Source organism: Mesoplodon densirostris, chromosome 5 (genome assembly GCF_025265405.1).
Source record: "Mesoplodon densirostris isolate mMesDen1 chromosome 5, mMesDen1 primary haplotype, whole genome shotgun sequence".
Taxonomy (NCBI): domain Eukaryota; kingdom Metazoa; phylum Chordata; class Mammalia; order Artiodactyla; family Ziphiidae; genus Mesoplodon; species Mesoplodon densirostris.
In genome coordinates this window covers 119,896,862-119,918,019 of record NC_082665.1, presented here as the reverse complement: position 1 = coordinate 119,918,019, position 21,158 = coordinate 119,896,862, and the positions used below count along the sequence as shown (strand labels likewise).

The window sequence follows — 21,158 nt, the reverse complement described above, 5'->3', positions numbered from 1 at the left end:
AGGAAACACAGAATCTGTTCATATTTGCCCCAGGTAATAAATAGGCTGTTTACTGACAGGCATTTGTCTTAAATGAAGTAAAGGGAACTTGGTCCAAGCTGAGAACAGATGAATCTGGGATGAAAGCCCAACAGCCTTGAAGTGATGCCAGCAGCAGCAAAGTGATTAGTGAAAGAGACTTTACAAAAAGGAGCAGGTAGCAGGAGGTAGGCACTGCACCCGAGACCTGGCTCTTTGTACCAGCCTGTCATTAGTTAGCCTTGTGACACGTGGGAAAGCCACTGCCCCTCTCTAGCAATCTGTTTCCTCTTCTATAAATGAGGGATTCCTATTCCCAGATAACTTTTGACTCAGATACGAGAACAGAGGGGACCTAAGGGCCCTGCAGGGAAGGACAGCTGAAATGGGTTTTGTGTTTTGGGGCACAGGACTTTGGCTGGGGAGGGCGCTGGAAGGAAACTGTTGTCAATAATCACGTGCAAGAAGGGACTGTGTGTGGAAGCCACATCCTGACCCTTCTTCATCTGCACAATCTATTTCCAGTCTTAGCACCTGGGAACAGGGCAGGGAGGCCAGAGCGGTGGTCTTCACAGTTTCTAGCCTAACTTTTTCTTTAAGTAAAAGCTCGGAGGCTCCAAAGACACCTGCTTACCTAGGGCCACCCCTGCTACCCCCCTGGGTACTGCACAGAGCCCTGTGTGATGAGCCCTGGTCTGGAGTATCAGAGTATTGGACTGGCTTGTGTGGCGAACCCCTGAGTACACAGCCATTTCAATCCCCGCTGGGGCACCATCCACTTTGGAAGGAACGTGCACGTCGTAAAGAGTGTCAGGCAAACACAAAATCTTTTGGTTTTAATCTTTACTTTCAATCCCAAACAATCTCTTTCCTTTTTGTTACAAAAGTACTAAACAAACACAGACAGGGGAAGAAAGCTGACATCTGCAAACTATGTGCCTTCAACAGGCGTCTCAGTAATCCCATCACCAACACCCATGTGCAAGGCAGAGACACCAGGTAGGTAATTCTCAGGAATCGGAACTATACCATAGATGCACGGGCACTTTATTTCATTTAAAAATGATCAACAGGAGCGAAGCCAGACTGTGTGGGTTTTACTCACTCTGACACTCCCAAGAGCCTTCTCATCTGGCCAGCCTGGAGGCCCAACCCTTCCGGAAGGGAGACGTGGCCTGCATCTCAGCAGTTCATTGAGACGACAAGCTGGAGGTGCTGAGGAAAGCCTAGAGCGCTGTCGCCGGGCTTGGAGGGGTGGCCAGGTGGCACGGCCGGGCACCTTCCTGTGTGGGCTCCTCGCCCAGGCTCACCGGAAGGTCTCTGCGCTTGGCCGTGCAGGGAACTGTGCTCAAGCCGAGCAACTGTCCAAAGCGTGTCTGTCTCCGGCCTGACCGCTTGCCCCTCCAGCCCTCTGAGGGGAAGGAGCCATCAGTCCACTGTGCCATTGTAGGATTTGTTGAACTTGTTGAAGGTGAAATCCACGGTGTGTGTGGAGATGGGCTTTCTGTACAGAGGGTTTGAAGCCTAGAGAACACGGGAGGTAAGAGGACGTGTGTTAGTTCATTCGTTCGTTCGCACACACACAGGGTTAGAGGCCCTTCTAGGGTCAGTCACCCAGGAAGGCAGTGGGCCCTGCCCGCGGGTGAAGGCAACGGCCTTGTGCTGCAAGACTGGCTCCTCTAAGCCGGCCTGGGACGGTCCCGCCCCTCCCTGAGCTTTCTCTCTCCATCTCTGAAACGAGCGGCTGTGTCTGTCAGATGGTCTCTGAAGTCCCTTGCAGCTTTAACACACTCACTGGGGATTCATGGGGTGCTCCCTCTTGCTCAGTCCTTCGGGAGCGTGCAGTCTGCTTGGGGACATAAGACACACACGGACACTGCAATAGACTGTGAGCGCGTGGGACCCTCTCCTGGACTGCTGGACACAGTCTCCCTGCCGGGGCTGTGGCAAGTGCCTCTGCCGTGAGCCTCCCGACCGGGGCCTGCTGCGGGGCTCCGTGCAGGGCGTCCAGAACTGGGCACACACCGCCTCTCAGGTTTCGCCTCTTTGTGTTTTTTGTTTTGTTTTGTTCTTTTTAACTTTTTGGCCTCACCGCGCAGCATGTGAGATCTTAGTTCCCCGACCAGGGATCGAACCCGAGCCCCCCTGCAGTGGAAGCGCAGAGTCTTAACCGCTGGACCACCGGGGCAGTCCTCGCTTCTTTGTTCTGAATCCCAAAGACGTTAGTGGGCCTCTGCTTGAACTCAGCCGGACCGCCAAGCTTGACATTTTTTCTACTCCCAACTTCCCATTGACTTACCATTTCGTAGCGGGCCCTGGATCGCTCACTCTGGAACTTTGCAAACTCTCTCCGGTCATGGATGGTGACAAGCAGCTTCCAGATGGCCAGGAGCGCAAGCCCAATCAGGATGATGCTGCCAACCACAGCCAGGAGGATGGTCATGGCATTGGGAGCAGTTCCACACTCTGGAGGGGACCAGGGCATGATGAGCAAAGCCACCGCCATCACCGTGCCCCTACCCCCCGACCTTAGGCCCGTCAGCTCTCCCCAGAGGCCTTCCCTGGGTTCTCTGAGATCCCCACACTGCTTCTGAGAGACCTGGGTGGCAGGCAGGTTTCTCCAATGCACATAAAGTGGAAGATTCCAAGAGGGCTGGTCACTGTTCCAAGGCCACACAGTAAGTCAATGGCAAAGTCTAGGAGAACCTTGGTGGCTGCTCCACTTTCTCCCACATGCTGTGTGTACAGCTGCATCTCCCCAACTCGAAGCACCCACGCCCCAGCCCAGCCCCACCTCCCATGCAGGACACTGGGACCAGGTCTCAGCTTTCACGTAAATGGTTTTAGGAGTAGACTGGGCAGCAGGAGATTTCATGAAGCCGCTTCCACAAGGGCTGGGCTGGGGGCCAGCCGACACTTGTAAGCCCTTAGTGTGGAGCCTCTGGAGCAAATGTGCTTATTTTCAAAGAACCGCAAAGACAGCGTTTGGAAACAGAGCCTCATTCTTACAGGCGTGCACCCTGGGCTAGGACCACAATCCTTCCCTCTGCCTCTGGCCTAGGGAAGGCACATTATGTGGTCTAGCCCCATTTGGAAAAACAGTTTGCAATGTTTTGAAAGGAAGAGAGCAGATCTTTTTCTGCACCGCCCGCCTCTGCCCCGGCAACCTCCACCAGAGAAGAATCAAAGGGGTCATACTAGAAACCCTCATTACCCCAAGGAAAAGGGCCATTGGTCCCCGGGCCCAGAGCGTGGGGCAGAATTGCCCGTGTTAGATGAGAGCGTGCCGTCCTCAGGGGCCCAGGGAGCGAGGCATGGCGCTTGCAGGAATGTCAACCCAGCGCTCCATCTGCCCTTCTTGGACTCCACTCCAGGAAGCGGCAGCCCGGCTAGGGCTGTGTGTACCCAGATGCTTCCTGACGCCCAGCCTTGATGGTCCAGACCTGCCCTGCATGCTCGCACCACCATTAGCCATGTAGGCTAAGTGTGTTCTGTGCTTACTGTCACCCCCGTGTCCCCTCCTTCAAGAAGAGACACTCCCCCAGGGCAGGGCACTATCCTCCTATAACTCCCATTCCCCCAAGTCATGCCCCCCCAAGCTCCGCCCCCGTGATGGGTGCCCAGACATACAACCATCTTTCTTCTAAACTATAGCAGTCAGGTAGAGGCGACCTTAGATCTTGATCTTTATATGGAACTGTATCCCTCCCCTCTCTGGAGTCTGGAAAGGACGGTGAGAACGGGTGATACATCAGAAACCGAGCCCCCTGGGGGAGCAGACGGAAGTGGCCCTCACCCACCTGGCTCCCTGAGGACTGTCAGGTTGGACTTCCCACTGGGGAGCTCTGCATAGGTGAACATCATCACACAATCCTTGGCAGTTTTGTAGAAACAAAGCACAGCCTCCTGGTCATCTTTCACTGGAAGAAAACCAAGCAGAAATGTCCCGAGTGTGTCTCTGAGTGATGCAGAGCAGCTAAGGGACGGGTGAGGAGCCGGACCCCGCAAAGAAGAAAAGGGGGTGCAGAGAGGCTTAAAGGGAAGGCTGGATCTTAAAAATGAATTTCTCGAATCAAGAACGCAGGCCCAGCGCTGAGTTAGGCTGCACTGGGGACGTGAATTCCCCTCCATGCGAGGGGGGCCTCCGCAGGCTCACTGGGGTGAAAGGAGAGGGGGCACTACGGCTGGGGCGGGACTGGGCAACGGAATTGGGTAAAGAAAAGAAAGGGCCATCCTGCTGTCCGCGGAGGGCCTGAGTGAGAGCTCACGCTTGAGTCTACCTGGCTGAGAGCCGGCTGCAGAGGCCAGGAGGCTGCAGCGCTGCTTTCCTGAGATGAGAAACCAAAAAGATCCAGGCCGCAAGGAGGATGGTGGATGAGAGACTGCACCTCCCGCCCACGGTGCGCACCGCTGGCCTCGCTCCCATAGTAAGAAGCCCCCTTCCTCAAGCTGCCTCAGCACCTGCCATCCCCACGCGGCTGTTACCTGAGGGGAAGGTATCACCAACCCCACTCCCCCCCGCCAGGCACTGTCTGCATTCCAAGCCTCCCCGGGGACAGGGTTAGACTGATTTCCAGGGTGGAAAGGAAGCGGGGAGGAGTGTGAAGCAAGAGAGAGGCGGGTGGTAAGGGAATGACCCACTGGTCCTGAGTAACAACTGTGGGCAATTTTGTGACACGAAATGCTTTCTAGCTCTGCCCTTTGTAAACCTGTTGCTCCAAGGAGTCTCCACCTAGAACCAGCCAGTTTTGAGTGGTTATCAGACACGGAGGCCTGGGCTTTTTCTCTCGGCCCCCAGTCCTAAGCCTGGTCTGGGTGAGTGTGAGCGAGCATGGCTATGAAAAAGCCTGGGGGAAGGAAGGAAAAGGATAACTGGTGAATGCGAACAGAAACCTTCTCTGTGAAGCAACTGACTCATGACAAAGGGACAGACGGAGAGGCAGCTGGGCGTGAACAGCTGCATTTGCTCCAGAGCGAGTAAGTAGTCAGTGGGCCGGGGGAGGCATTGCCATCTTTCTGTGGGTGCCCAGTCAGGGGGCAACGGCCCCAGGTCTGCAGGCAGAACTTGCTGTGAGCCAGATCTCAAGTCACAAGACAGAAGCAGGGCAAGAAAAGAGGCATGAGAGGCCGGATTTGGGGAGGGCGGGGCAGGGGACCCCTGCTGTGGTACAGCCCTGGCACACAGTAGGAGCTCAATGAATATGTGTTGGCGGAATACATGACTTGGCATCCTCAGGAGCCATGATTCGGCCAGAGCATCACTCAAGGTCAGGGAGGCAGGAAAAAGGAGCGGGGAGACCTGTAGGACTGAGGAAGAGCCAGGGTAGCCCGCGATCCCGGGTTCATGCGGACAGTGTGCGTTCTGCCTCATCTAATGCTGGCAGAGCAGCGCGAGAGCCGAGCTGGGCTGAGGCCCAACAGACTGGCTAGCTGGCCACCAAACATGGTTTCCCAGCTTCCCGGGCACAGCTGGACGACACTTCCCGCCATCCTTGTAGTAAACGTGGCCGGAAGACTGAGCTCTGGGTGGGGGGGATGTTGTGTGCACCACATCCAGGCCCCACCCATGTAAACCTCCCCCATGATCTTTCCCCATTTGCAGGTTCAATGGAGAGAATTCTGAGGACCCGGGGGAGGGTGGAAACACAATCTAGAGGGTACCTGGGCTCCTGAAGGCGCACAGAGAGGCCTTGTCAAGCAGGAACATCTTCACTGGACTTCGAGTGAGTGACAAACTGACTTTTATTTTGTTAAGTCACTGAGGTTTGGGGTTGGTTTGTTGTAGCGGCTAACAGTACTTATTCTAACTAATATACCAACTTTTCAGGAAGCCTGGGAGAAGATGTAGAAAGGGACTAGGCTTCAGGGATGGGACAGAAACTTAAGAACAGGAAGGTCTTACACCCTGGAGAGCCCAGAACCTATGACCTAACACAGGTACTCCAAGTCCTCTTGGGGAGCCAGCAAGGACTAGCCAAGGACACTGAGGTTGCTTCCTAACTCAAGGTTAAAACTACCCTCCTGTCTGCCAGGCAGCCCTGAAGATCGTCCCCACGAGGGAGAAAGTCTCTACACGTCTGCCAAGATCCAAAAGGGGCCGGCTGCCCAGGGCCGCTCCCCACACTCACCGATGGTGTCCACCCGTGTGATCACCTCATCCTTGCACAGGTTTTGGCAGGTCTGGTTGTCCACTGAGCTCCCTGAGTGAAGCAGCAAGCACTCAACGCAATCTCTTTGGAAAAGAGGCAATAAATGTGGGTGTTAGATGCTGGGTAGTAGCTCCACACATGTAACTGAGTGCAAGTCCCAAGAGTGCAGGTCCCAGCCCTCCTGCAAGCCCCTGAAGGCTTTAGCTTCTCCCATGTTCAGATGTTTGGCCTCAAGGAACATTTCTGCTCTGTCCTTCTTGCTGCTATCATGCAGGGAAGCCCAAGGGTTCTTGGAGGAACATATGTGGGTTTAGAAGCATGTCTGATACACATGTCAAGTTGCAGGTTGGAAACCTTTCAAATTCTGACACCAGAAGCCAAATCCATCCGCACTCTGGTGCATCAAATACCTCACTGAGGAGCCTGCCCCGAACAAGAAGTTTCTGAAGATAAAAAGTGTTCCTGGCCTCGAAGAGGGGTCCTCACCCCGCCATGGCCCCACTTCCCAGGATCCCCACCAGGAGACCATCACCCAGGCAGGGCTCTCAGCACATTAAACTCTCTGGGTGGGCTTTCAAGACAAAACACCACTGCCTGGGCCCAACCACACCCATGGAATCCGAATCTCTGGGGCTGGACCTGGGCTCTTGGGGATTCTGAGTAAAGGTGAGGGCTGAGAACCAATGTCCTGGAGACGCTCAGGCCCTTGCCCCCTTCCTGCTCCCAGACAGAGCCCACCTGGCAGGGGAGCTAAGCTCTAAGGGTCTGTAAAGCTTGTTGTGGAGGGGAGAGAGGGTCTCTGACCTCTACGGGGGACTGGGGGATGGGGGAGCATAAATGGGATGGTGAGAACTCAACTCCAGGGAGAAGTGGGTTGGAACAAAACCACCAGCTGACGGGGAACGTAAAGGAACTTTCTGAAGTGATGGTGCTCGGTGGCCGGCAAGGATGGTGAGAGACCCCAAAAGAGAGGTTTCCCCAGGAAATGGGGTGAGGACTCCAGAGCCAAGTGGGCTGGGAGGGCCACTGCCTCCCTGCCGCTGTGCCCTGGCACCCGAGGGCAGGGGAGCCTCACAGAGCCTCAGCCACATGGGGGGACAGCAGCCCAACCTACCCCACAGGCCTGTGGGGACCAAAGGGGCTGCATGTCTGGAAAGCTCCCTGGCAAAAATATGGAGGGTTGTACCATCACAATGCATTGCCTTCATTAGTATCATTTTAAAATTCTGTGGGATGGAGAGACCAGGTACTACGTTTCCAGGGCAGAAACTGTGGCCTGAAGGGAGCTGAGAGCGTTTCATTAAGTCGCCCTATTTTATAGGTGAGGGAAGTGAGGAATCAGTAACAGCAGGGTCCAGCACCCAGGTACCTGCCTCTCTGCCAAGTCCCTCCCTGAGTCCTTACTCCACTTTCCGAACATTGAGGAGGAATGGGCGAGTGAGTAGATTGTGGAGGGAAAGTAGGTAAGACTTTCTTACCAGGGTCCTAATATCCTTAAGAACCCAACTATCCTCGGATTGGCCACGAAATCCCACTCTCCTGGTAATGACTTCATGGAAACATTCTGAAGTTAAACAAGTAGGTAATTTTTGCATTTCTCCTGAGGCCAGAGCTCCAGCAGGCAGGCAACTGAGACTTGGCTGGGCACCAGGAAGGCATGGCTCCAGCTCTGGTCATTCATGCTGATGCCACTGCCCCTCCTCCACTCATGGATTAACACACTGCAAAGAAAGGCGGCCGCTTCCGGTCTCCGCTAGGATTCACTGAGCCCTCCATCTGCATGCCCTGTTGTCATGAAACCACAGGGCCGCTTCCAGGGAACATTCCCTAATCATCCATGTGGACAAATCAGTTTAACCTGTGTGCTCCGCACACTGGATTGAATCTTGTGATCTATTGTAGTCACGTATTAAAATGTCTGGCCTTTAAACAAACAAGTTGCTGAGACAGACTTTGCTCAGGGAGACTGTTAATTGAAATCAGCTGAAACTGAATATGCACTCACCCAAGGTGAAGAGTGTGTTTGGTTAGTTCTAGAAAGTAGAGATTGACTGCTCTGAAACCCCAGAAAAAAAAGGACATAGGCATTCAAAACCTGTTGGCTCTCAGCAAAGCAGCAAGTAGAAAAACAGCCTGAAATAATAAGGCACTATCAAAGGTACTTTGTTTAAAAAAAAAAAAAAAAAAAAAGTGACAACTAGGCTGTGAAAGAGACTGTGTCAGTGTGGCCCGGAGACAAGTAAGAAGAATGAGTGAGGTTCCCCTACGGCATCTCTTTGCTCTCCTTGCTCCTTTGATATTGCTCAACGGATAACAAATCACCAAGTCTATGTCTTCTTGGAAATGAATGCTTTAAACATTTAAAGCTAAGGTGGTCTTCCCAAGAGGCCTTTTAACTGACCTAAGCCAACCCTATATTGCCTTGCTGCTCCGGAAGAAGGAAAGAAACAGGCTTGATCTGCCTTTATTGGTTCCATGTGTATTGTCCTAGCTTGGCACCAACCCCCATCAACCTCATATGCCCCAAGGTCTGGGAGCACATACTCAAAAGGGTTCTGCTGGTGGGAGAGCTGGGGGTAGGGCACCTCCCTCAGGCATTAAATGTTGATAATGGCCATGATTCCAGGCTCAGATAGCCACAGCTATTTGGGCTCCAGATCCTGGATCCTAACTTCCTCCTTCCCCTGGGATGTTTCTATTTGGATTTCTGTTGTTTCTCTGCTCTTAGCAGGTCTAAAGTAGATCTGTGTTTCTTCTCCCTTACTCTGCCTGGCTTCCCTCTAATTACACAGAATAAAATCTGGCCCTGTCTATCTTGTCTCTCCATCTGCGGCCAGCTTTCAATTACCCACGCCTGGATTATTTGTGGCAAACATCCAACCAGGGGTTCTGCCACCCAGAATGTTTCTGAGTGCAGACTGACCGGCAGCCACGGCTGCTCAGGGAGCATGAACTCGTCTCATTAGGAGCCCGAGCCAGGGGTTTGGAAGGGAAATCTGCCAAAAAAAAAATTGCACAGTTGCCTTTCCCAGCCAAAGAGAAACAACGTCTGTATTATTATTTGTTTCTGATTATCTGTGCCCTCCGTCCTGGCCCCTTAGGACAAGGATGATCATGGCACAGCTGTTTCTCTAGCAAAATTCAAGAGAAACTGTCACTCTTGCTTTCCCAATGGCATAACTCCCTGATTTAATTCCCTCTCATTCGCACTCTGGCAGAGTGTGAAGGGCAGAGCCGTGGGGAGGTCATCAGGGGAACGTAATCCCGTGGTTGGGTCGGTGGAGGCCCGGAACCCGCGTCTAGACAATCTCTGCATTCAGCAGCAGCGCAGAGACCCACTCCATTATCTGTACAAATGGAGCAGAAAATTCAAAAGCCACTGCAGTTTGTTCCTGGCTTGCCTTATCTAGGTCGGGTGCCCTCCTGTCCAATTTACCTTCTGATGATGTTTTGTTTAAAGCAGCATTTCCCATATGGGGGGGCCTGTGAAACATTGTTTGGGAGATGTTAATGGGGCAGGAGGTCAAATTCATTTGGAACAAAGATGCGTGCTGAATGTCCTTTTAAAATACTCAGTGACACACTAAAGGCTCAAGAAGATGCTATTTTGGTACTAAAATCAGTTTAATTTCATTTAACTCAGTAATCCTGTAACTTCTAAACTTGCTTAGGAACAGAATAACAGTTTTTGTTGTTGTTATGTTTTGATTTTGTTTTGTTTTGTTTTTTTTTACAAAATCCCCATGGAACCAGCGTTTCAAAGACCCTATTCTAGTTAACGTTAGTAAGAGTTTCGATCCCCAGCAAGGCTGGGTGGGGACGATGCAGGAGATGGGGGGTGAGAGGCTGGCCAGCCCTGAGGGCTGACTGGCCGGATGACAGGCCTGGTCTGGGGGAGACGCTGGGGTTGGGGCAGGGGTGGAGGGCTGTGTGGGGGGCAGCGCTTTACCTCTTGGTGCTGCAAGCATCCAGGCAGGTTGGGCACTTCTCACACGTCTCCCCAAAGGCCCCTGGTTCCGTGCACTGGCACTGCCCACAGACACAGTGCCCGCGGTCACTGCAGATCTGGCCATCCCTGGCCTGGCACGTACTGATGTCTGTCGAGCAGTTACAGTTGTCCCCGATGTAACCTGCATGGCACTTGCATTCTCCGCAGTGACAGTCGCCGTGGCCTAAAGGACACACATGGCACATCAGCGCCTGCCTGCTTACACGGACACACAACCAACCGCCCAGCGCCTGCCGTGTGCCGGACACTGGGGATCCCACAGAATGAGATGCCGACTGTGCCCTCGCAGGCCGTCTGGGAAGACAAAGAGGGCCTGGTGCTGACACGGGGTGACAGCAAGGCGCCCGGGCAGTGCACGTGGCCCGGCTGGGCTGAGTGCTGCTCCAAGTCGGTCCAGAACTGGGCCAAGTCGTGCCACAGGTCCAGGACACCAGAGAGCTTCTTCCTGTCTCCCGTGTTACGTGATGAATGGCCCCAGAACCTGTGAATGTGACCTCGTATGGCAAAGAAGACTTTGCAATGTGATGAAGTGAAGGATTTTAAGACAGGGGAGATTCTCCCGGATTATCCAGGGGGGCCCTAAGTGCCACTACAAGGGTCCCTATGAGAGGAAGGCACTGGGAGATCTGACTACAGAAGGTGGTGGCGACGGACAGGAGAAGCAAGATGCTGCGCCGCCACCTTTGGAGGTGGAGGAGGAGAGCTCGAGGAGCCCGGAATGCAAGGAACGCAGCCCTGCAAGACGGAAAAGGCGAGGGAAGGGTCCTCGCCCAGAGCCTCAGGGCGAGGAGTGCGGAGGCCCTGCTGCCGTCTCCACTGTAGCCAGAGGAAACGATTTCAGACTCTGGCCTCCAGAAAAGAGAACACATCGGAGCTGTTCTCAGTCGCTAAATGTGTGGAACCCTAACACAGACCCGAAGGAAACCAACACAGTTGTTGCCCCTCAGTCTCAGTGAGACGCTGATTCTTGCTCTGGCCTTGGAGCCGCGGGCCAGAGCTGGGTGACTCACGAGCAGGTACGGGGGACGGCAGCGGCTAACACCGAACTCACTATGCACGTGTCAGGCTTTACAGCACGAACTCGATGAATTCTGACAACCATCCCACGTGCACAAGTGACGAAACTGACACACGGAAGGATGAAGTGGCTTGCTGACGGTCAGGCAGCTAGCGGCTGCAGAGCCGGGACCCAAACCGGGGAGTGTGGCTCCAGGGCCCACGGTCTGAACTCCAGGATCCGTGGCCTCTCAGGAGGAGAGGACAGAGCAGGCCCTAATCAAGATGAGAACCAGCTGAGGCGCCCCCGCTCCCCCCTTGCAGGAGGAACCCTTTCCACAGCCTGCAAGGGAGGAGGAGCTGGGCATCCCCTCCCGGTTCTGCAGGCATCAAGGGCAGGGGAGCTGCTGGGCTCAGAGGACTGAGGAAGTGTGCGCACCAGGCACGCGCGTGTGCGCGCTGGACAGCAAAAAGCACGGACAGCACCAGCCTCCAAGGGGGGCCAGGAGCCTGATAGTTAGTGGATTCTCTATTTTTTGCTAACAGAGGCAGAAAGCAGTGCTACAGATGGCACTTAATTTTTAAAAAAATTCCTTATACTATCACTGCAGCATATTGTCCTTTCTCGTGCCATTTTGCTAAGGCTAATATTAATAGGACCAAGAATTTGTATTTACTGAGAACCCACTGACATACTAGCAGGAGACCAGGCAGGCAGGGGGTGGCATCAGACAGGGGCGCCTTGCATTTTATGCCTGCTCCTGAGTCAGTTATCCTTGTAGTTGGACCTCAGCACCTTCTGAGACCACCAATGAGTGCAACCCACAATTCAGGTCAGGACCTAACTCCAGAGAGCCTCTTCACCCCCACTTCCTTCCTGTCCCCCTCCCCAACCTGTCTGCTCTGGAGAGCCTAGAATCTGCAGGAGGCAGGGAGGCCATCTGGAGCCGCCAGTCCTCCCCTCCCTCCCATGCATGCGGGGCAGCCTCTCTGCAGCCCAGGGATGCAGAGCCCCAGCAGATACTGTGCTGGGCGAGAGCACCCTCCCACTTCACAGCCAGTGCCGAGGCAGATGGCAGCCCTCTGGGAGAGGTGAGGAAGGCCAGACCCCAGCCAGGAGGAGGCTGTGGAGTGCAGTTTAACTGCCTGGAAGCTGGCGTGTGATATGTGGGCCGCAGGAGAGAGCAGCACCCCTGCTCATGGGTTACATGGTGGGGGGATGGGGCATGGGGGGGGAGGGCAGCAGAGAGCACAACTCACCCCAGGGAGGGAGGCCTGCACCCCCTTCCTCTGCACCAATCCCTGAACAGCCCCGGCAAGCAGGAAACCACCCCCCACAGGAAGTCTTCCCAAATGAAATGGATCCAATCTGCACAACTCCCTAACTCTCGGCCTCAGGACCACATGGGTCAAGAGGCTGTTTTAAATTAAAATGGTTCACTGTCAGGGTGATTTTCCCCCCAACATTTTATTATGACAATTCCAAACCTGCAGCCATGTTGAAAGGACCGTACAGAGAACATCCATCCACTTACCACCCCCATTCCACCATCAGTATGCTGCCAGCTGCTTCACCACACATCTACCCATCCCTCTATCCATCCATCAATCCGTATATTTTTTAATGCAAGTTGCAGTTATCAGTGCACTTGAGGAGTGGTTTTTAGTACAGCTCTGGTCTCTCCAGTGGCTTGTACATCACGCCATCTCACCAAGCAAAAATAGAGGAAGAGGCATGGTTGGTTCCATATTTACAAACAGCAAAGACACTACTCAGGCCAGAGAGACTGCTTTGTTTGACACGGTGAGTGTTGTTTCCCTTCCTTCTCTGTTTTTGGCAGCAATATAAAATGAACCAAATAAAAACCTAGCACAATATTCCGAAGTGTCAAAGGTTTGGTGAGGAAGTAGTATATTATTTCGTTTGGGGTGAAGTATGGCTGTGTGTATGTGTTGAAGGGAGACCTTGCTCCCCAAGGCGACTGGGCATCTAATGTGAAAAGATCTGCTGCTCACTGAGAAGATGGTAAAGGTGCGAGCTGCTCTGCACTTCCCAACATGACGGTTAACTGGCAAGTGAACCCAGCTGCCTTGGGTACATCTGACATCATGAAAACCTGAGAGCTCCAAAACCCAGCCCACAGTCAAAGCACCTGAGGGTGCCGCTAGATCTGGGGTGCAATTACAGAGTTAGGAGTCAAGGGCAGGAGAGAGTGGGAGCTGGCAACTCACCCAAGGTCACCACAGCTCCATGGAGAGGGACAGGACTCACTGCCAGAGACCTAAGCCGTTCCTGAAAGCCTCCTACAGCACTTGAGAGGCATGGACGTGGCGAGAAAGAAATGCTGTGCAAAGAACGTGTGAGGGAGAGCACGAAGCGCCCCGGCCCACAGGAGGAGGGCGGGCAAGCAGGTGGGAGCCGCTGAGGGCCGGGGGACCTCGGAAAGTCCTTAGCCACGTGGCGTCTTGGCCTCAAACATTTGCCAACTCCAACGCAAGGTCCCAGCAAGTCAAACTAGGAGAGAAGGCATGCTCGATGAAATGGCTGAAGCCACTGGAGTGCTGTCCTCAGGGACTCCCGTGATGGCCCCAGTTTGTCTGTCAGGTGGTTCACCGCTTCTCAAAGACAATGGAAAGCAGCTACGGCAGAGAAGTGACACATGCCTCGTCCTCCTTCACTCCCATGCTGACCGTGCCGTCTAATCAGGGGATTCTCTGCCAGGGAGCCCAGGCTTGGCCTCAGAATCCTCCTCAACACTCTCCTCCAAGGAGGTTCTACCAACTGGTGGGACCCGGCACACAAGGTACAACCACTTGCCATTTCGGTTTAAAGTTTCCAAGTCTCCCTGAGAAAGCGTGACCCATATAGAGTGTCATAAGCTTTGTAAATCTGGTCACAATTTATCCTAATCCAAAGGTCTCGGACCCTGCACTCGGGCCTCAACCTTCCTTTCCCTCAACCTGCATGTACAGAGATTTCCACATCCTCTGGTCAGCCCTTGGCCTCTCCTAATGCCCTAGTAGGAACATGTTATTAAAATGACACGGGTCATTCGGTCCCGTCCCCAGGCTCAATAACCCATCCATCACCAGGAGAACTGCACGGGGAACGGCAACATGATCCCGGCTAACAGCACCCAGAGGGCCAAAGCAAGGACTCTGCATCAAAACAAAGCTCGTTTATAATGTTTCCCCAGCACCCTGGCAAAGTGCGCTGAATTTCATGATGCCTGTTTAATACTGTGCAGACATAAAAATATTTTCATTACACACAGACAGGGATACTGAAGGGCATGTGAAAGCACTTTGTAAGCTGTGAATTGCTACATGTGCAAGCTATTATTAGTACCTTTGTTAGAATGACTGATAGCTAAATGGACAGGAAGTTGTAAATGTGTCTATTTATACAGAATTTCAGCTCTACAGAATTCAGCAGCTTTCCATCAGCAAAACGGCGCTTGTGTGGGCCATGGGCCAAGACACAGCCCCCGCCCCCGATCAAGTAGAATACTGGCTGTTCAGAGGCAGGGATGCCCCTGAAGCAAGGGGGGAAGGAGCTGCCAGAGAGGGAGGGGGCACGTGAGGAAGCCCCAGCGCCAGTGCTCTGTAGAGGTCAAGAAGGGCAAATCCTACAGTGCGGTGAGGCGGTGAGAGCAGAATCCAGTGGTAGAGAGGTGAGGAAGTGGCCGCAGCGAGCGCTGCAACTCCCACGAGGAATCTGGTTGTGCAGGGAAAGGAAGAGATGGCGGGGAAAGAGGCTGGGGATTTTGAAGAGGGGATATTCGATCATCCTTCTGATTAAAGAGAAAGACACAGAAGAGAGAACATTTTGGTGGAAGTGGAGAGATCGAGGGAAGAACAAACCCCAAAGAGATCATAGCAGAAAGAGGTTAGTGGGGCGGGGGCGGGGGGGCGAGAGACAGAGAAAAAGAGAGAGAGAGAGCGAGTAGCTGGGGGGTGAGGACTGTGGCCAGAGGAGCTCAGGCTAACCCCAATCAGCTGCGTGAAAGGCTGGCGGCCGTGCTGGCACCACATTCAAGTGTCCCCTTGGGCAAGTCCCTAAACCTGACTGATGATCATTTCCTCATCTGTCAATGAGGACAATGCCTTCCTCGTGGGAGTGTCATCAGAAATACTGGTGTTAATGCAAATCAAGCCCCTACCCACAGCAGCCAGCACACGACCGGACCGCCCCTGAAGCTGAGCAAGCAAGGAGCTCGGAGGCCGTTGCATTGGACAGCGGTCACAGGGCCGTGCAGGCGTGACCTGGAGAGAGGGATGAGAAGTCGGGGATCATGCAGTGGAAGGGCACAACCTCAAAGGGGGGTAAGATCAAGGGGGTAGAAAGCAAGGATCTGCAGGAGCGAGGGGAGGGCTGACAGGGGTGGGAGGCAGCCAGCGCCCCTCGTCCTCAGGAAAAGGAGGCGTGGGCATCCTTTCATGAGGTGAAGGATGAAGGGGAGGCTGTTTACCATGGAACGTGGGTGGTGGATAACCGAGCAGGGATACAACGCAACATTTGGAAAATGAGGCAGTCGAGTGTGGTGGTGAACACGTGGCTTCTGAAATCAGAGAGCCCGGGGCCAGCCTCCTGAAGCTGCCAGTCACCAGCAGTAACTGATGTTTAACCCCGCTGCACCTTGGCTCCTTCACTTTAAAATGGGGCCAGTGAAGATGTCCCCGCTCATAGGGTTGTTGTATGAGTTCAATCACATAACCTGTATAAAGCACTTAGTGTTTGGCATAGAATAAGTGCTCAATTAATGCTAGCTAGCTTCATCACTGTTGTCGCTGTTATAATGGGAGTGTGTGGGGAGGGGAAGCTTGGAGTAGATAATCTCAGAGGATGGGAGAGGGAATACTTTCTGAGAGCTTGAATCAAAGACTTCCAGGGTTAGGGAGTTCCCTGGCAGTCCAGGTGTTAGGACTCGGCACTTTCACTGCTGGGGCCTGGGTTCAGTCCCTGGTCAGGGAACTAAGATGCTGCAAGCCACGCAGCTCAGCCAAATTAAAAAAACAAAAAACAAGCCTTCCAGGGTTAAAAGCTCCCATAAAGTTATCTAATCCATGCCCAGCCCAAAGCGAGAACACCCAGGGTCTGGTGAAGCTGTTCCCTCAACCCCAGAGCCTTGGCACGGAGGCTGACACCCAACAGCACTGGAGGCCCTGCTTGGGGGGCACTCCAGCCCCCAGCAGGAAGGGGACAGCTGAATGTCTGAGGCACGGCATATGCGGCCCTCGGCCCCAAGCTGGACTCCAGTCTGCAAAGGCCCAAGGCAGCCCTAGGGTGACCTCAGAGGACCTGCGTGAGGGCCCTGGGGCTGGAAGAAGGAAGGAGCCGGCCTGGGACGGGGCAGAAACAAGAAGTGGGTGTCTTCTCCCCATCCTGGCCCCGTCAGGATCTTCTCCCCATCCTGGCCCCATCAGGAGCAAGGGTCATGACCACACAGACGTCAGACCCTCAGGGCACAAATGTCTCTCCACAGCTGGTCCAAAAATAGTTTCCATCCAGCTCAGGAATGCACTGCACTTCCCTTGATGATCAGCTTCCGTCCCCTCCCCTCGGCCTCCAGGAGGCCTTTCAGGCTGGTAGAGGGCTGAGGAGGGGGAGGGCTGCGCTCAGCTCCCCAGCCCCCCAGACAGGAACGGCACTTCCCTTGCTCCTGTCTCTCCCTCTCCCTATCCCACTGTCTGCATCCCTCTCTTACACAAGTATGTACTCTTATTTCTGCCTCCCCCAAGCTCCCCCATGGGCACCCCTCCTCCCACAGCCCCAGCACCCTCCTCCCACAGCCCCAGCACCCTCCTCCCACAGCCCCAGCACCCTCCTCCCACAGCCCCAGCATCCTCCTCCTCCCACAGCCCCAGCACCCTCCTCCCACAGCCCTCTGTCTGCCCATCGTCTTCCCCTCCTCTCTCCCCTCTTCTCAGGACAGGCAGTGGGTAAACAGGAAGTGGTTAAGAGAAAAAAGAAAAGGAAGCACTGTGGGCTGGAAAGCCTCTGCTCATTTGGGTGACTTCCCTGGCTCGGAAGTCAGGTCTTGTCTGCGACGTGGACACCTCTGGGTGACAGCCTGGGCCCCGCTCCTGGAATTCTGTAACAGCCGTCTTAAAAAGGGCAGGAAAACCAACCAGAGCTTTCTGTGCCTCCAGCCACCGGTGTCTGTGCGACTCGGGGGTCCCAAGACACTGCTGAGCCAGAGGAGGCACACGGCCCCACCCTCCTTAGCATCAGGTTGGGGTTGGGAGCTGCTCCCTGAGAGCCTGTGAACGTAGACATCCTGGGCGCTCACACAATCTCCATGGGGAACCACAGCCGGGGCGGGCTGACCTGTGGCCAAACGCACACACAAGGCTTCTAGAGCGCCTGGCCTCTGTGTCGGGGCTTTGGACTGGGAAGGCGAAATCCCTCCTAAAGGCGCTCTTTCTGGTACCTGGCTGACGAGCAAGTGAGGGTTACATAACGGGCCGGGTGTTCTCAGTGTCCCCGGGTCTGGTCCCCGTGGGAACGCGCCCCTCCCACTGTCTCAGTGTTCCCTTCCCTGCACTGGCTTTGATGCCAGAAAAAGTAGAGAACAGAGATTCTGGAAATGCACAGGACTTCTACCCAGTTCCCTCATGAGGGACCTTAGCCTGACTCTGAGCACCTCAACAGAAACTAAATAAATCTCCAGGGTCAAGAGAGAAGTCACTCTTGAAAGGTTGTATCCTCCTCACCACAGGCTTCCCGAGCCTGTAAACACAGCCTGTTCTTGCCAAGGATGAGTTACTGACGAGAGAACTTGCCAACTAAGGGCTGCGCCTCCCAAAGACAGCACAGCTCTCCTGGCTCATCACCAACCCCGGAAGCCAGCTCTCTTGGAGTCTCCTCAGACCAACTCGGTCTCACCCTTGTCACTGCTTGGAAGCCCTCGGCTGGGGACGCGTCTTCTGGACGGGAGCTACCGTGCAGCCTCACCTAGCTACTTGCTGGCTCTGGACAGCAGTCCACTTTCTTCATCAATAAAAGAGGGACGGTGGTTTGTCTATCTAATGGGGTTGGGGGAATTCTTTGTAAATGTGCAATAAAGAAATGTATGGTTTCAAGAAATTTCTAATTTCACTGAGAAATCAAGTCATTAAAATCTCTTAGTAGAGAAACTTAATGGAGCATTTACAATAGGACAGGCATTGTTCTAAGCACTTTACTTGGATTTTCTCATTACTAGTCCCAATCGCCCTACATGGTGGTACGATTATTATCCTAATTTTTGAAAATATGGAAAACGAGGCACAGAGAAGCCAAGTAATTTATCCAAAGTCACACAGCAGGCAGGTGTCAGGGCTGGGATTTGAACCACATTTGTTTGTCTCTGGAGCCCATATTCCTAACCACTATGTGTACTGCCTCTCCAGTCTAATCCAGGCATGACTAAGTGATAAAAATGAACACAACACATAGGATAAATGTTCAAGGTGACCCAGGGTGTTTTATAGTTTTAAAATATGCGACAGATCCATCCCCAAGGCTAGCTCTTTTAATCACTGATCATTAAATCACTCTTGGCCTCCGTTTTCCTATCTGTAAAGTAAAGGCGGTAACTACGTGAGCTCTACCATTCCTCCACCGCTGACATTTGCTGTTCTCGGTCAGAGCAGGAGAAATCTGGAGAGCCTGGTACAGACTCTGGCTTAAGCTACAGGTTTTGGAATAGTAGAGGAGAGAAGGCATTTTGGGTGCAAAAAATAGGATGCATTCACTTGTGAGGATGAATACATAGAGCGCGCAGCCTGGAAGGGAAGTATTTGAAAAGGAGAGTTTGACGACCATGGGTACCCGCGAGGCAGACATGGGCCTGTTTGTATGCATGTGTGTTTGTAAGTGTGCACGTATATAAAAAGGCAGAAGGAAGGCAGGGAAGGAAGGAAGGAAGGGAAAGAGGGAGGGAGGACGACTGTGTTGGAAGGAAGACCTGAGGGCTAGATTGAGGAGTTTGAATTTATGCTGTAGTCCCCAAACAGCCTGACAACAAACTCCCATCACTAGAGGGAAACAGAGAGCCTCCGCCGTACGCTGCGGCGTTCTCCTGGTTGAGCACTCCTGCTATGGTCTGCCTCTTCCCCAAGTTAGTGTCCACATGGCCTCCTCCGTCATTTTCCTAAAATGTAAACTATGTGATGACACTCTTTTGCTTAAAATCCTTCAACGGCTCCTCACCGTCAAAAGCACAGCTTCCACGTGTAAACTTTGCATCCAACATACAAGCCTGTTACGTGGCCTACCTCTCACATCTCTTCACTTGCCCCTGCGCCCCCGGGCACCCCAGGTTCTGGTCATTTCAAACCACTCCAAGCCTCTCAAACATGATGAACTTTAGCATATTTTTGTTTTGAAACAATTACTTTGGCTGCAGCATGGGGAGCAGATGAACTTGGATGGTGGCAGCGCAGACGGGGAGAGGACGAACTTCAAAGAAATATGAGGTGAGTGGACAAGACTTACAATAGGACAGGCATTGTTCTAAGCACTTTACTTGGATTTCCTCATTACTAGTCCCAGTCGCCCTACGTGGTGGTACGATTATTATCCTAATTTTTGAAAATATGGAAAACGAGGCACAGAGAAGCCAAGTAATTTATCCAAAGTCACACAGCAAGCAGGTGTCAGGGCTGGGATTTGAACTACATTTGTTTGACTCTGGAGCCCATAGTCCTAACCACTATGTGTACTGCCTCTCCAGTATAATCCAGGCATGACTAAGTGATAAAAATTAAAACAACACATAGGATAAATGTTCAAGGTGACCTAGGGTGTTTTATAGTTTAAAAATGTGCAACAGATCCATCCCCAAGGCTGGCAGATGGAACGCAGGAGTTGAGGAGAAGGTAGGAAAAAGGATAATTCCTGGGTTTCTGGCTTGTATAGCTGGATGAAAGGGGGAGACAAGGAAAATCAGGAGAGGACAGCTGGGAGGAAGATCATGAAATCAGTCTGAGACATCCTGAGACCGAGGTTCATTTAAGACATCCAGGTGGAGCTAAAGGGAGCTTGGGAACAACACAAGGGTAACTGAAGGTGTGGGCACAATGAGATTCCTGAGAGAGACTCTGGGGGAGAAGACATCTAAGCTGTGCCTTGGACAATCTCAGCACTGAATGGACTGCCAGAGGAGAAGGATCCCACAAAAGAGCCTACAGTTTTGACTGACAGTGGGGAGAGAGCTTTTCAAGGTGGGCGCAGTCAACAACATCAGCTGTCACTTAACAGTCAAGTAAGAAGAGAGCTGAACAAGCCTTAGATGCAGCAGGACACAGCCATTCAGGACCTGGAAGACCTGTTTTGGTGGAATCATGGGCCTGAATCCAAATTGGACTGTGATGAAGGCTGCCTGGGAGGTGATACATGAAGTCAGTGGGTGTAGACAAATGTTTTGAGGAATACGGCTGTGAATATGGAGGAGAGAGGAGCTTGCAGGGGGGCGGTGGGGAAGGTAAGGCTTTCTCTTTTTCTGTTCTTTTTCTTTTTTTTTTTTTTTAAGACTGGAGAGTCCTGAGCATGTTCTAAACCTGACCAGAAGACTTGGTTAACAGGGAGAGTATAGATATACAATCACTTATCACACGGATATATTTGTTTACGCATTTGCCTCATCTCACTGGCTTGCAAACCCATACAAAATCAAAGACGGTGTTTTATTTTTGTTTGCCTAATGCCTAGCATGGTGTCGGGCACACAGTAGATGCTAAGAACATGTTGTTGACTGGTGGAGGCTGTGAATGACATCAGGACAAGTCTGAAGCCCTGGGGAAGATACCCGATGCTGGAAATTAGAAAAGGAATGAAGTATTATTGATGCTTATAAACTTAAATGTGATTCTTGAGATATTTCAAATTCTTAACAAATGCCCAAGAAACCCAGAGACTTGAGGATGACACGAGAAATAACGACTAGGAATTCTCTTTCCTGTGGCAACCATGGTCATGGTTGAACAGAAGTCACAGGCTT

At 52.8% G+C, this 21,158-nt stretch overlaps 1 protein-coding gene across 1 annotated transcript in view; it reads right to left on the bottom strand.

Moving 5' to 3' along the window:
- Window positions 1–846: 846 nt before the first annotated feature.
- Window positions 847–21,158, bottom strand: part of ITGB5 (integrin subunit beta 5) — a 109,543-nt gene continuing 89,231 nt past the window's right edge. Inside the window, exons 11-15 of the mRNA XM_060099419.1 lie at window positions 10,117–10,339; window positions 6,147–6,250; window positions 3,819–3,938; window positions 2,318–2,484; window positions 847–1,542 (exon numbers count right to left, since the gene is read on the bottom strand). Coding sequence (XP_059955402.1) covers window positions 1,447–1,542; window positions 2,318–2,484; window positions 3,819–3,938; window positions 6,147–6,250; window positions 10,117–10,339 — 710 coding nt within the window. The 3' untranslated portion in view covers window positions 847–1,446. The remainder of the gene's footprint in view (window positions 1,543–2,317; window positions 2,485–3,818; window positions 3,939–6,146; window positions 6,251–10,116; window positions 10,340–21,158) is intronic.